This window comes from Lissotriton vulgaris, chromosome 2_1 (assembly GCF_964263255.1).
Source record: "Lissotriton vulgaris chromosome 2_1, aLisVul1.2, whole genome shotgun sequence".
Lineage (NCBI taxonomy): Eukaryota > Metazoa > Chordata > Amphibia > Caudata > Salamandridae > Lissotriton > Lissotriton vulgaris.
The window spans coordinates 839,226,051-839,241,530 of NC_141687.1; the positions used below are offsets into that span (position 1 = coordinate 839,226,051).

The 15,480-nt window shown below is 52.0% G+C and overlaps 1 protein-coding gene across 7 annotated transcripts in view; it reads right to left on the minus strand.

Annotated features, from left to right (window-relative positions):
• The window catches only part of USP40 (ubiquitin specific peptidase 40), a 703,484-nt gene that overhangs the window by 588,312 nt on the left and 99,692 nt on the right, over positions 1-15,480 (minus strand). For all 7 annotated transcript variants that reach the window (XM_086956273.1, XM_086956270.1, XM_086956267.1 and 4 more), the window contains one exon: positions 3,140-3,253. In XM_086956273.1, the coding sequence (XP_086812399.1) occupies positions 3,140-3,253 (114 nt within the window). The remainder of the gene's footprint in view (positions 1-3,139; positions 3,254-15,480) is intronic.

A 15,480-nucleotide genomic window follows, 5' to 3' on the forward strand; every position in this document is an offset into this window, starting at 1 on the left:
GAATTATTCTAGCCAAATCAAAACCCAAAGAAATTTTCCAAATCGTGAAAAAAAACTTACCAAACCTCCAACTAGCCTGCACGAGACAAAATCTACAGCCCACTGTAATGACATAGCAGAATTTTTCCACCAAAAAGTAAATAAAACCTACTCACCCTTACCCCCTAGTTACCGCCCCTTTAGCTTGGGCCAATACAATTATGGTACACCCCCCACTAGAGCCTCCACCCATACTGGACCACTTCCTCCTTCTAGACCTCGTATCCTAGAATCCGTGGCTCGGAAAGTAAAATCGGGATCCCCTGACGATCCGGCCCTGCCGGATATCATAATGTCAGCATCCCAGATTACATTGCCAACTATTATGGACCTCCTGAACGTATCCATCACCTCCGGCACTATCCCTCCTGTCTGGAAATGGGCCATGGTCCGAGCCCTGTTAAAGAAACCCAATCTGGATCCCTCAGATTTTAGCAATTACCGGCCTATCTCCCTGCTCCCCTGGGTGAGTAAAATCCTGGAGAGATACATCAACCTCCAACTGGTGAATTTCTTAGAAAACAACCAACTGTTAGACCCCACCCAGACGGGTTTCAGATCCAAACACGGAACTGAGTCCGCCCTCCTTATAGTCAACGAGGAATCCAGAAAAATCCTAGATCAAGGAGGATCAGTGGCAGTGATCCTCCTCGACCTTAGCACGGCATTCGACACGGTCAGCCACGACATCTTGCTGAACCATCTGTCTAGTGTCGGAATCAAGGATAAAGCCTGGCTTTGGTTCAAGTCCTTCCTGAAGGACAGATCCTTTCAAGTATTCGATGGTGAGTCAGTGTCCACTAGCAGACCATTGAGGTGTGGGGTTCCACAAGGCTCCTCTTTAAGCCCTGCCCTTTTCAACATCTATATGAGGCCACTGGCTGGGTATGTCCGTCCATTTGGGGTTAAGGTCATTTCTTACGTGGACGACACCCAGCTGGTGGTCTCATTGGCGCAGGAGGCCGACATGCCAATGTCAGGCGGGCTTAGAAGGTGTTTAGAGGAGGTAAAGAGCTGGATGTCCTCATCATCCCTCAAACTAAATGGGGACAAAACGGAGCTGATGCTCCTAGGCCCCTCTAACCCCAGTTTCTTTAACTCTCTGTGGCCCCCCTGTCTAGGCACCCCTCAAGCGCCCAAGGATAACATCAAGAGCCTCGGGTGTGGCTGGATAGATCCCTTTCACTTAACATCCAGGCCACAAAACTCTCGGCGACCTGCTTTGGCCTTCTCAGGATGCTAAAGAAAATTCTCCCCCTTCTACCCATGGAGGCTAAGCAGGTAGCCATACAGGGTTTGATACAGTCCAGCCTAGACTTTAACAACGTCCTCTACCTTGGTGCTCCAGAATACACCTTGCGTAGACTTCAGACAGTGCAGAACTGTGCGGCCCGCACACTGCTACAGCTCCCACGCAGACAATCAGTTAAAGCTGGTCTGATCAGCCTACATTGGCTGCCAATGCGTCAGAGAATCCTCTTCAAGGCCATGTGCATTGCCCACCAGGCCTTTTGGGACACAGGTCCTATGATTACCCGTGACCTAGTCATCCACTATCAACCCAGCAGAAGTCTTCGCTCGAGCCAGGCCTTCATGGCAACTGCTCCAAGAATAAAAAAGACCAGGTCGGGCGGCAGGACGTTCACCTACAATGCCTCCAAGACCTGGAATACACTCCCCCTTCATCTTAGAGCCAACCCCAACCTTTCTTCATTCCGCAAACAGTTAAAGACATTCCTATTCAACCTCCCTCAGTAATTCTTTGCTAGCATTTCTGTCAGGCCACCTTTGTTGGTTTCCAGCGCTTGGACGCTCCCGGGCAGCAATCGCGCTCTATAAGTCGACTTTTCATTTCATTTCAAGGCTGTACCAGCCCTCTGGGCAGCCTCGCCCCAGACTGCTCCGCCTCGCATTTAGTCAGGGGCCTTACACACTCGCCAGATGCCGAGCCAAGGAATACCAGCAGGAGCCCCCAACCCGAACGACCCAGCCTTTTGATGCGCTGCTGGGCCTTGCAGTGCAGCAGTCTCAGAAACTCCACTCTGTGGGAGCCTCCGCCCAAGAAGGCCTCACGACCACAAGCCTAGGCCGCACCATCTCCGCCTGGGATTACAACTCTATTTCAGGTTCGCTGCAGCCCGGGGGGGGGGCACCATCGACCACAGCAGCTCCGCAGTCTCAGCCCCTCACCTTGACCAAGCTGTGGGGCTAGCGGGAAGACTGGGTAGCAGCGAGAACAGAGGGACCAAGAAACACGCCCTATCTAAATGCCATCTTGGCGACGCTACTCCATAAAGCTATTTTTGATTAAAAAGTAAATGTGAAACAGCACTATAAAAGAAGTACAAGGATGAAGCTAAAAAACTCCAACTCCTCTGGCAAGCAACCCACAACCAGCCATGCTCTCTCTGCTCAGTTTGTACTGCCACTATAGATTCATGACGAACTAATAGAAATAAGATATTATAATTTTGTACTGCATTGTGAAAAGAAAAATCACTGAGGAAGTGCATATCTATATTAATGGATCAATTTTACAATGTTTTGATGGCGCCTTGACGCCCTATGGGTTAAGTAGCGCAATATAATTCGGATTTCATTCATTCATTCATTCAGGTTTTACTCATACCACTAGGACTAGCCAACCTAACCTCACTCCCCCCACCTCCCTTCTCAGTTATTATAGCAGAACAATCCTTGCGCTGGCTTTGAAGCACTCTTCAGCATGACAGTTTAACATAGGCAGCACAGGCCCAATGCATTTGGTCACAAACTAATCAGTTAGGACTTCTCAGGAAAAATGTGTGAGGCAGATTAGTTTTATGCTCGGAGCACAATCAGAGCTTGAGAGAGGGTTGTTTAGAAAAGGATAGGTATCGCTGGATGGTGGAGGGTTGGAGGCAATATGGGAAAGAGGTTAGAATGAAAGTCAAAATTTTGACATCTATGTCATCAGCTAAATCTTTCAAGGCATACAAGAATTTTCACTTAAGTTTTTCAACTGAAAGTTAAATTTCTAAATTATTACCTGTTCACATTGAACTCTGCCCTCTAGAGTAAGCTCTCCAAAAAAACTCTAATAAGACAAGCTTGCATTTACCTCATTGTCACCCCACCCAAAGCTGTCAGTTAGGGCCGTGGTGGAAGCAGCCTGCTGATTCACAAGCAGGAGTTCGGCGAACAGCCGCTGTAACTGCAATGGGATGATGCGCACCTAGAAAAAAAAAAGTAAAATGAGACAAATTGGAAAGAAAAGAACTTGCTGCATTGCCCACAAAAACAACGTGGCAACCCTGGGACAGAGCCGATAGGAGGCTGCCAGTACTGAGGGAGAAAAAACTAGGTTGGTTGAAACCATGAGCCTCAAAATAACATGTTTAGAGAGACTCGCACATTTCTGCTGGTTAAAAAAAAAATGTGTTGTGAATCTCCAGTCAATGGGGAATGTTTGTTTCGAGACCCATAGGGCTTAGGAATTATGTGTTGAATTCAGAGGGAGACTATTCATGATTCCCTACGCAATCTACACAAGTTCCTCTGTATGTTTCTCCTGAAGGGAATGTTGTGTTCCTCTGCTGACTGCAGGCATAAGACCTGCAAGAATGAAAAGGATGTAGTAGTAAGTTGTGGCTGCCAGACAATATCCGATGGCCTTAGGCACTGAAGTTTGCATAAAAAAGCCCTGAGCACATACATTTACTGTTCATGCTTGGAAGCTGGATTACTGCCATAGCACATAGCTGAGAATGGGTTGGGCTTGTACTACCAAAGGCTCAGCTTTGGATCCCTGGGAGCATACTGTACAAAACAGTGGGGCTAAAATGCGAAGACTGGCTAGACATGCTTCCTGGACATGCCAACTTCTACATATCCCCTTTCTAGTCTCTCTGCAAGAAACACATAGTACAAATGTAAAACCTAATAGACGATCATAAATTCCTTTACCCAGGGATAATCTCTCCACACCTGAGAGAAACTTGGCCATTCAGTTTCCCGTGTCAACTCCCATGACAACGGCGTCAGATGCAGGGCTATGCTGAGCTTATTCTACAAATCACCCAATACTAGTCCAAACTCAAACAGGGAACTCTTGGCTCTGAAGTACATGAAATCTGATCTGATACCCTGATTAGAGGAGTGCTTGAGCTTCTGAATTAGGCCACCCTCTGGTTGGCTGTAGCTTGCCGTTTTGACCAACAGAAGAGTACAAGTACTAACGAGTGCTTGTTTCATCATTGGTTGTCTGACTACATAGGCGGTCTGCACAATAATGGACTAAGATTGGGCTAAGACTACAGGGCTGGAGTAGAACTCCTGCTATGTTTCCAATTTGTAGATGGGGCCCATGTCTGAGAGGTCTCTGTGGATTCCCTGCTGAGAAAAGGAGACGCAACCTGCAAAAGGACCTGGACTACACGTTAGGGTCAGTAGCCCCGATTACAGTATATTTGGACAAGGCACAGCTGACTGGAAGATCTGAACTGAGGACGTTGCAATGGATTGTGTTTCCAGAAAGTGAAGCTCCTCAGGAGAAGCAAGATCAGAAGGGTATCATTTGATTTGTATCAAGGAGCTGCATCATTTCCTGTTGTGGCAAAAGTAGGTGTGCCGTTAACTTCTCCAACCGACCAACAACATAGATAAACAAAGAGAGTAGGAGAGAGTAAGCTTTCAAACCACTAGCATTGAGCCCTGTTCTGATGGCTAGAGGAAATCATCTTCTGAAACAAGAACCATTTTAATCCTCCTTTATTTAGCCCTAACAGTTCCAGAGATGGACTATGTATGGTCTCAACCCTACAAGACCACTTCCAATTTAAAGTGGTGTCATCACTGACTTCAGAGGATGTTCCTTCTGCAGTTAGATATCTGATTCAAAAGAGATCTTTATTTGAGGCACCAATGGGATCTCCCAGGGAATGTTGATCCACTACTAAATGTGTCCAATCACAAATGCATCCCTGTCAGTTGTAAATGAACTAGCTGAGAGACTCCGGTTACTTTCGAGTTGTCTCTCTAACAGTGCACGTATGACCAACCCTACAGTCTTCATCACCGGATACTCAAGGGCGCATTAATGACCTCACTAGGTAGGGTTCTTTTGGCGAGTGATGAGTTTTAAGACAGTAGATGTTCTGGTGGATTTTTATTTTTGCCTTAGGCACTGAAAACACATCTGTTGAGATTCTAGCTCACGGAGTTCCGATGTGGAAACGAAAGGTAGGTGAGGATCAGGACCAGAGTGGAATATAGAGTCCCATGCAATCTGTATTTGTTTGCTCATTACTGGACGCTGGAGTTAGGGCAGGCTTTATGACAAATGTACCTCATGTTGGTACTATAGACACAATTAGGATCTTATTTTGGCCTCACAAAACACTAATAATTTTGAGTGATGGATGTTGTAGGTATGTTTTCTGTACCTTATCTAATAACATACCTGCTAATAACACACCCTTCAAGTCTCAGAAGAAGTCTTGAGTCCTCTTCCTTGCTACCTGCAGAGAGGAGAACTGGCAAAGCCCATAGGTACCTTGTTTTAATGGCACAATACATGCACACACTGGTATGATGAAATTATGTTTTCATACAACAGCACATTAACTACCCTTCTATGGTTCTTTGTCAATGCTTAGTGTAGTGGTGGTGGTAGTGGTGTTGGTGGTCTGGTATTGATGGTGCTGTTGGTGTGGGTTGGCGGTGGTAATGTATTTGAGTTTAAAGTATTTTATTAGAAAGGTACAGTGGCAAAAGAAAACACACATACAAGGAGGCAATGCTTACACCAGGGGGCGTCCCAGGAATACAGTTCGAATGTCCCAGCCTTGGAAGGCCGTCCTAGTATCTAGCCCACGCTTGGAGATGTGCAAAAAAGTCTAAGGAACACTTCACCAACTTTTCGTACCCTTCGTTGAATTAAACAATTCCCCCCAACAACCCCCTCCCCTTCCCCCCCTCCCCCCTCCCTGTCCAGTGCTGTGTAGTATAGATCCTAGGTACTGTTCCATCCATCCTCACCTTCCCCCATGTTGCAAGTAGAGTCACTCTCACTTCCCCCCCGTTGGACTGCATATTACAACGGCTGCGTTAGCCTCATAAGTCTCAGGTACCTCGGGCATGTAATTTCCTTAAATTCTGTGGCTAGTAGTGAGTGAAAAGGCTGCCATAACTCCTCAAAGCGGTCCACCTCCCCAGCTACCGTGAGCGATAGCTTCTCCATCCCCAAAACTTGCCACAGCCTGTGTAGCCATCCCGTGAGGGAGGGGGTGGTTGGTGTGCAGCAGTGTATTAAGATGTTCTGGACTGCTGAGCCCAACATGATAGCTATCTGCCGCCCCCGTCGAGATTTCAACGGGTACATTAAGCCATTGGGGAGGCCCAGCAGGGCATACGCATGAAACCGGGGCAGTTCAATAGCAAAGCATGTATCTATCTCATCAATCACCTCCGTCCAGTAAGCCTGTAACACTGGGCAGTCCCATAGGATGTGTGTTAATGTGCTTACCTGCCCACAATCGCGCCAACACTTGTCGTCTATGAGTCGGTTCATCTCGTGCAGTCGTTCCGGGGTGTGGTACCAATAGGTGGAGACCTTAGTGAATGTTTCGGTGAGACCCACATGGTAAGCTGAGTGTCGTGCCCGATACGAGATCTGTTCCCATTCCCTGTGGCTAAGTGCCCTCCCTAGTTCTCTGTTCCAGCGTTCCCTACCAGGAATATGGAAATGGGAGGGTGGGAGCTGTAGCATCTTGTATAGGTCAGTTATGAGTTTTGTGTCTGAAGTGCGTGTCACCAGCCATCTTTCATACGGCAACAGTTTCCTGTCTGCTGTTTCTCTAACCTGTGGTTGCAGGGCCCAATGTCGGACCTGCCAGTATCGCATGCGGTCCGTTTCGGCCATCTGATAACAGTCTTAAAGGCTCTGGAATGGGATAATCCCCTCTGCAGCGTACATGTGAAAGAGCGCCCTGCAACCCTTCACCCTCCAGTGCGAAAAGGCCCCCGGTTCTGTCCCCGGCATAAAGTCTGGATTGTTCACAATAGGTGTGAATGGGGAAGGGAATGTGGTGAGGTCAAATGTACGATTGGTGGTGTCCCACACTCACAGCGGTACCCTCGTTACGTAAGAAGCATAGAGATTCGGGGGACGGTGTGGCCTACGGAGAAACGGTATTTCCTGTAAGGGGCGCCCGCTACCGCCGGTTCCTGGAATAGCCAGTGCTTGTCTGACTCCCACCTGCTCCATTCCACCAGGTACCGCAATTGTGATGCTTGGAAGTATTTGCGCAGGTCAGGGACCCCCAGTCCCCCCGATTCCGGCGCCAAGGTTGTAAGGGCACAACGCATTCGGGGTTTGCGGCCCCGCCACACAAAACGGGACACCTCAGTTTGCATCTGCTGAATCCAGCCTTTAGGGGGCTGTAGGGGCAGTGCTCGGAATAAGTACAGAATTTGGGGCAAAACCGTCATTTTAGTCGCCGCAATCCTGCCAAGCCAGGATATCGTCCCCTTGTTCCATCTCCCCATTTCTTCCTTAACCTTCTTACTCATCGCTTCATAGTTGATGGAAACCATCGCCTGTAGCGTCGGAGCCAACGCAATCCCTAAGTATTGCACTTGGTCCCGCGACCAACGCAGGGGGAAGAGCTCTTGCAGTTCGCGTCTCGTTGCGGGTGTCAGGGAGACATCCAGTGCCGTGGATTTCACCACGTTCATCCTGAAGCCGGCTACCCCCTCGAAAGCATTAAGTTCGGCCATACATGCGGGCAGAGCCCGCCTCGGGTTCTCCAGCGTGAAAAGGACATCTTCCGCGTAGAGGCTTATCGTGTGGGTGTAACCACCCATCCTCACTCCAGTCACGTCTGGGTTCTGTCGCACCCGTTGAGCAAAGGGCTCCATGTAGAGCGCAAAAAGGAGAGGGGACATCCCTGTCTCGTTCCGCGTTCAATATTGAAGCGTCGCGATCCGCAGCCGTTCACTCGCACTACCGCCAATGGGAATTTATAGCAGTTAAACACCATGCGTCGAAACTTCTTCCCCATTCCCAGCCATACCATCACCCGCTCAAGGTAGGGCCAGTGCACCCGGTCAAACGCTTTCTCAGCGTCAACCGAGAGCAGCATCCTCTCCCCTGGAATACGCGAGGCCTTTTCTAAAACGTGCACTATCCTTTTAGTGTTATCCACTGTCTGTCTTCCAGGCACAAAGCCGGATTGGTCCGGTTCGATTAAGCCGGGTAGGTACTGCGCTAGTCTGGCTGCTAGGATCCCTGTGTAGATTTTAAGATCCACATTTAGAAGGGAGATCGGTCTATACGAGCTGCACTGAGTCCTGTCCTTCCCGGGTTTGGGTATAACCGATACCGTTGCCTGTAGACGGTCTGGGGGGATAGCTCCGGGGTCGGAAAAGGAGAAAGAGCCTGGTCAAAATCAGCGCTAGCGTCGAGCTAAACGTCCTGTAAAAAAGGGTGGAGTAGCTGTCCGGCCCGGGGCCTTCCCAAGCTTAAGTCTGGAAATTGCTGCAACAACTTCCTCAACCCTTATCTCCCTTTCCAAGTAGACTGCTTGTTCTGGGGTCAGGGACGAGAGAGGCACAGAGTCCAAATAAGCCCCCGGCTCCTCCATCCGCGAATCCCCCTCCGTATACAGTTCAGCGTAGAACCGGCGGAAGGCTTCAGCTACGTCAGCGTCATCCGTAATCCGTTGCCCCTCGTCCCCCTTTATCTCTTTCACCTGATGACTCTGGTGCGCCGCCCTTAGTTTGGCTGCTAGTAGACGGCTGCACCGATCCCCTCCAGTATAATAGGCATGTTTTAGACGCAGCGCGGCATATTCAGCTCTATCTAAATCTAGTGACGACAGGAGTTTCCTAGCCGCTTTCAGCTGCCTCCAAACCCTAGGAGCCCCAGTGCGACGGTGTACCTGTTCAAGTTCCCTAACCTTCTGCGTGAGCTCTTCCCGTTTGAGTTGCCTGTCTCGATTGTCCGCTGCTGAGATCGCTATGAATTCTCCCCGCAGCACTGCCTTAAGAGCCCCCCATTGAGTCGACAATAGAGTATCCGAGTTAGAATTGTGCAGCTGAAAGTCCTTCACTGCCTCTAATACCCGCTGCACTACAGTCTTTTTATGCAGGAGTGTGTCCCGAAGCCACCAAACCCCTCGCCGAGCCGAACTCGATGGAGGAAGAAAGGTTCCCGAGACCGGCGCGTGATCAGAAAGAGAAAGAACCCCTATCTCTGAAGCGGTGGCCATGTCTCGGACTGGTCCAGAGACCAGCAAGTGATCTAATCTGGCGTATGTCTTGTGTGCGTGTGAGTAATAAGAGTAATCTCTGTCTAATGGGTGTAGCCCTCGCCAGAGATCATGCAGGCCTAAATCAGTTAACTGTGTCTTCACTGCGTGTGATAGTTCCCCAGTCTGTGGGTGTCGCTGCGCTGATCTATCCGTGGAGGAGTCAAAGACTAAGTTTAAGTCCCCCCCCTAGTATTATATGCCTATCTGGTGACGCTGTAATGTCCTCCAATGCGGTGCGTAGGAACCTATCTTGTTGCTCGTTTGGCCTGTAGATCGTGCCAATCGTTAACAGCAGGGCACCCAGTTTGAGTCGGTAGGCTAGAAGTCTTCCTTTTTGCTCTACAAATTTGTGCAGTACCTCCCCCTTGAAGGATTTGGACAGAAGGATAGCCACTCCGGCCGTTTTAGTAGCGTTGGAAGAGAAGAACTGTGTAGGGAAATGGCGGGACCGCAACCTGTGACAGTCGCCAACCAGTAGGTGGGTTTCTTGAAGCAGACATATGTCTGCCTGCGCGCCTTATAATAGTGATAGGATTGCCCTCCTCTTCGTAGGATTATTCAGCCCCTTTACATTCAATGTCACTACCTTCAGTTCCGCCATAGGTCGTCTGGATTACCTTCCTCGTGCGCTAGAACTGAGGCGCCTGGCCTAGAGATGACATGCAATGTGGCCTGAGAGTCGAGATAGATGTGTGGTAATGCTCTAGAAGCACCGGACAGGGTAGCCCCAAACTCCCCCCCCCCCCCAACTCCCCCCTACCCAACTCCCCAACTCTCCCCCCCATTCCCTCAACTCGTGCCCCAACCTCCCGACCCTTCCCCTCCCCCCCAAACTTCTCAGAACTCCCTGAAGTAGTCCCAGACAAGCCCAAACGGACCAGTCCGTGGTATGTTACCTTAGTGGACGTCCAGCCACACGTGTCCGATCCGTCGCCCCCTCCCCCCCTCCCCAAGCCAGCAATTGCAGCAATGCCATGGTATACTCCCCCCGGAGCACATTCAGGCGGTTAGCGCTACTTCCTCCGCCCCCCCCAGATCCCTGGAGGCTGTCCGGACAGCGTCTTCCATGTCCGCTCTGATAGTCGGAGATCCCGGCCTCCGGGACATCCCCGTTGTCCTCCTCCGTGCAACTCTTTGCCAACCGCCGTCAGTCGTGCGTCTCCTCCGCGGGGTGCGGGATTCCTCTTCCTCCGTAGTGATGCCCAGGACTTCGCATGTGTCCTGAAGGGATCGCAATTGGTGTGTCTCTCCCTGCCACTTAAAGATAATACGGAAAGGGTGACCCAAGGAGTAGGGCGTTTCATGCTGCCTGAGAAAGTCCGTCACTATCTTAAACGCCTTACGCTTCTGAAGCGTGATCGCAGAGAGGTCCTGGTACAGTGCCACAGGGTGACCGCGGAACGTGAGCGAGCGGTCCTTCCGTGCCTCCGCCATTATCCTTTCCTTAAGTGGGAAGTCCGGGAGGAATGCTAGTATGTCCGGCGGGGGGCCATTCGCCCGTCTAGGGGGTCCCACCCTGTGCACTCTGTCAATCCTAATGGGAAAATCAGCTCCTTCCCCCAGGACAGCTTGGAAGAGTTCCTGCAGGTACTTAACTATATCCGGGTTCTCCTCCGCGGACGGCACACCCCGGACCCTTATGTTGTTTCTTCGTGACCTGTTTTCCAAATCTTCGTTATGCAATTGGAGGTCTAAGTGTTGTTCCCTAAGAGTCAACACCTCCTGCTGCAGAACAGTGATCTCTTCATCCTGGCGCTGCGTGGAGCTCTCAACAGTGGCTACTCTCTCACCCAAGCCGTCCACTTCCCTAGGTATTTCGCGTACCTCACCCGCCACTTCTTGTTTCAGGGCTTGGAAGTCTTCCCTCAGCGTGCCAAAGAGGGATTCCAAAAAGGATCTGGTAACCGGGGGCTCCGCTGTAGCACCAGACTGCGAGCCTCCAGCCGCTCCGGGTGAGGACGGGGTCTTATCTCCTTTGCTCTGGGATCTGCTGAGCATCTCCGGCAGCGTGCGATCGTTGCGTTTTCCACCCCGTTGACCAGCCATGGTGCAGGCACTCCCACCGTCCGGCTTGCCTGTCGCTGCTTTGGACCTCCCCGATCTGTTCCTCCCCAGGGTTCTGCTCCCAGTCCTGGGTGAATGCCGGTCTGCGCCACCCCCTTAGGACCGTCGGTGACTTGGTCTGTCCGCCGCTCCCCAGGTAGAGGCTGGGGAACTGCGTCTGTTGTCCTCGAGGCGTCCCACGCGCCGTGCCTCTGGGGCGGTCAGTGACGCAGAGGCCTCTATTCTGTCCCGGTCTCTTGCTGGTATCAAGGTCAAGGCAAGGACCCCACCATCCGGGCACTCTGCTATGCTCCGCGCCGATTCTTCCGTGGGTCCTCCGCCGTTCCCCCCACCACGACCAATGCCGCGGTGATTCTGGGCGAGGGCTGCTGCGTGGGGCCTAGCCACCCTCTTTCCGACTGCTCTGGGACGTCTGTAGTAGTGAGAGCCGTGGCGGGGGAACGACCTGTCCCCTGCGCGGTCATGTCTGGTGGGCCCCGCTGGTGAGGCCGTACGAAAGTGAGCCGGTGCCGGTGGCCGTATGCGCAAGAGGTCTCACGGCCGTGACCGGTGTGCGGGCGCTCCTCGATTCCGCGGCCTGCCGCTCTCGGTCTCCTGCACGGCCTGCAGAGGGTCCCCAAGCCGGGCACTTGCGTAGCTCCCACACCGGCCAAGCCAGCCTCTCGCGGTGGAGCGATCCCCAGTCTCCAGCAATTGGGCCAACCGCTTCAGGCTCCCCGCCCACTCTGCTGCTGCGCTTCCGAGCTGAGTGGTCGCTCCCCTGCTGCTAAGGTACCGTCTGTGCAGCGCTTTTGATCTACTCCTGACTGCATATAATCGCGTTTTGCTCCTGCCGCTCTGCCCATTTTGTTCGCAGCTTTGACCATTTAATTTGCTGTAATTGACGATCTGCCCATTCACAGTGTAATTCCACCAGCGTGACTCTGCAGTTTAATTTATTTACTCATCGCCGCTTGTGCTAATTTGCATTCTGGTGACCAGCGCGACCCTGCTTCAGTCCTTGCGTGTCCCCCCCAAGCTCTCCTGCCGCCCTGACCCCTCCACCTCCATTTTGTTGTTGTTTTTCGTCCTCCTTAGCCCGCCCCGCCTCCCAGCTGAAGCGCCCTCGCCCCTCCCCCCCACTATCCATATATGACAGGAGTTCCCGCGCGCAGCGTTCGCGCCCAACCCGCGCCGAAGGTGCGCCAAAGGTAAGCCCGTCTACGCCCGTCCGCGCCTGGACCGCGCCCAGCGCCAGACCCCCTGCCCCTCGCGCTCCCCAGCCCTCCCGCATTACCTACGATGCCGCCACCCTTCTAGCCCTTAACCCCGGTCGCGCCCCCAACTGCGTCCAAGCCGCTCCTGGACGCACCCATGGACCGTTCTCCTGCTTCTCCTGCAATTTTCGCGGCACCGACAACATCTCCGCTACAACCACACCACAGATTCCCGACACCACCCACCTACAATGCATCCTTCTCAACACCCGCTCGGTCCACAGGCACGCCATTGACCTTTGGAACCTACTTGACACCATCTCTCCTGACGTCGCCTTCCTAACGGAAACATGGATGAACGCTTCCTCCGCCCCTGACATCGCCATCGCTATCCCTGATGACTATAAGATCACACGCAAGGACCGCTCCGACCATACAGGAGGAGGAATCGCTATCGTCCATAAGAAATCCATCCGCATCTCTACCAGCTCCGACGCCAACCTCGCTAACTCCGAACACCTTCACTTCCAGATCCACATCGACCCAAAGACAACTCTCAGAGGCACCCTCATCTACAGACCACCAGGACCCCGCGCAAAATTCAGTGAAGACATCACGGACTTCATCACCCCACACGCGCTCCCCTCCAAAGACTACATCCTTCTGGGAGACCTCAACTTCCACCTTGAAAAGATCAACGACCACAACACCGCCACCCTCTTAGACAACCTCGCCAACCTCGGACTTACACAACTGGTCACTTCCCCCACCCACATCGCAGGTCACACACTCGACCCCATCTTCACCTCCAGCAACCATGTCTCCTTCAGCCACACTACAGATCTCCTCTGGACTGACCACAGCTGTGTTCACTTCACCTACAACAAGCCGAAACCCATCATCCACCTCCAACCAACTTTACAAAGAAACTGGAACAAAATCACCACGGATCAGATCTCCACATCGCTCCTTCGAACCTCCCCAGCCCTCTCCTCTAACGCCAACGAAGCCGCCTCCAACCTCACCCTTTGGTTATCCAACACCGCCGACACCTTAGCACCACTGAAAAAACGTCAACACAAACTTGGCAACAAGAAGGCCTCATGGTTCAACGATGATCTCAAGAAGTCCAAGAAACTGTGCCGCACCCTTGAAAAGGCCTGGAAAAAAGACCCATCCACCAGCAACAAGAACGCCTTCAAAAGCGCCACCCGTACTCACCACCAACTGATCCGAAATGCCAAGAAAACAGCATTCAAGGATCGACTTGACAACAACGCCCACAACAGCAAGGAACTTTTCAACATCGTCAAGGAATTTTCCAACCCCTCGGCCAACTCCAACGACATCACCCCCTCTCAAACCCTCTGCGACTCCCTAGCCTCTTTTTTCCACAACAAGATTGCTGACATCCACAACAGCTTTGACAACCAACCCGGAAGCCAACCCACCCCACCATCTGCTGACCATCTTCCTCCAGTAAACACCCTTAACGCCTGGAACCCAATCTCCACTGAGGACACCATCCGCCTGATGAATTCCATCCACTCTGGATCCCCCACAGACCCATGCCCTCACCACATCTTCAACAAAGCAGACTCCGTCATAGCTCCGCACCTCCGAGACGTCATCAACTGCTCCTTCAAATCCGCTACCTTCCCAGAAGACTGGAAACACGCTGAACTCACCGCCCTTCTGAAAAAACCAACAGCAGACCCCACCGAACTGAAAAACTACCGCCCCATCTCGCTTCTTCCATTTCCGGCCAAAGTCATCGAGAAAGCCGTCAACAACCAGCTCGCCGCCTTCCTCGAAGCCAACAAATCACTCGACCCCTCACAATCTGGCTTCCGAGCCAAACACAGCACTGAGACCGCCCTCATCGCAGCAACAGACGACATTCGAACTCTACTGGACAATGGAGACACAGTCGCCCTCATCCTCCTCGACCTCTCTGCAGCCTTCGACACAGTCTGCCACAGCACCCTTCTACAACGCCTCAGAAACATCGGAATCCAAGGAAAAGCACTGGAATGGATCACCTCGTTCCTCACCGGAAGAACACAGAGAGTCCGCCTCCCACCATTCAAGTCCGAGGCCTCTGAAATCATCTGCGGCGTACCTCAAGGATCCTCACTCAGTCCCACCCTCTTCAACGTATACATGAGCCCCCTCGCGGCCATCGCCCGCCAACACAACCTCAACATCATCTCTTACGCGGACGACACCCAACTGATCCTTTCTCTCACCAAGGACCCCAGCACCGCCAAAACTAACCTACACGAAGGAATGAAAGAAGTCGCCGAATGGATGAAACAAAGCCGTCTGAAACTGAACTCAGACAAAACAGAAGTCCTCATCTTAGGTACATCCCCCTCTGCATGGGACAACTCCTGGTGGCCGGAACCCCTCGGAAAAGCACCCATCCCGACAGACCAGGCACGGAACCTTGGCGTCATCCTAGATTCTTCACTCTCAATGAACAGACAAGTCAGCGCCGTATCCTCTTCCTGCTTTAACATCCTTCGCATGCTCAGAAAAACATTTCGCTGGATCCCCTCCGAAACAAGGAAAACAGTCACCCACGCTCTAGTCACGAGCCGACTGGACTACGGAAACACCCTCTACGCAGGTACCACCGCTAAACTCCAGAAGAAACTACAACGAATCCAAAACGCCTCAGCTAGGCTCATATTAGACATCCCACGCAACGAACACATCTCTGGTCACCTTAAAGACCTCCACTGGCTACCCGTCAATAAGAGGATCACTTTCCGACTGCTTACCCACGCACACAAATCACTCTACGACATCGGACCAGATTGCCTCAACTCTCGACTGTCCTTCTACACCCCCTCCCGCCAACTTCGCTCTTCCAGACAAGCCTT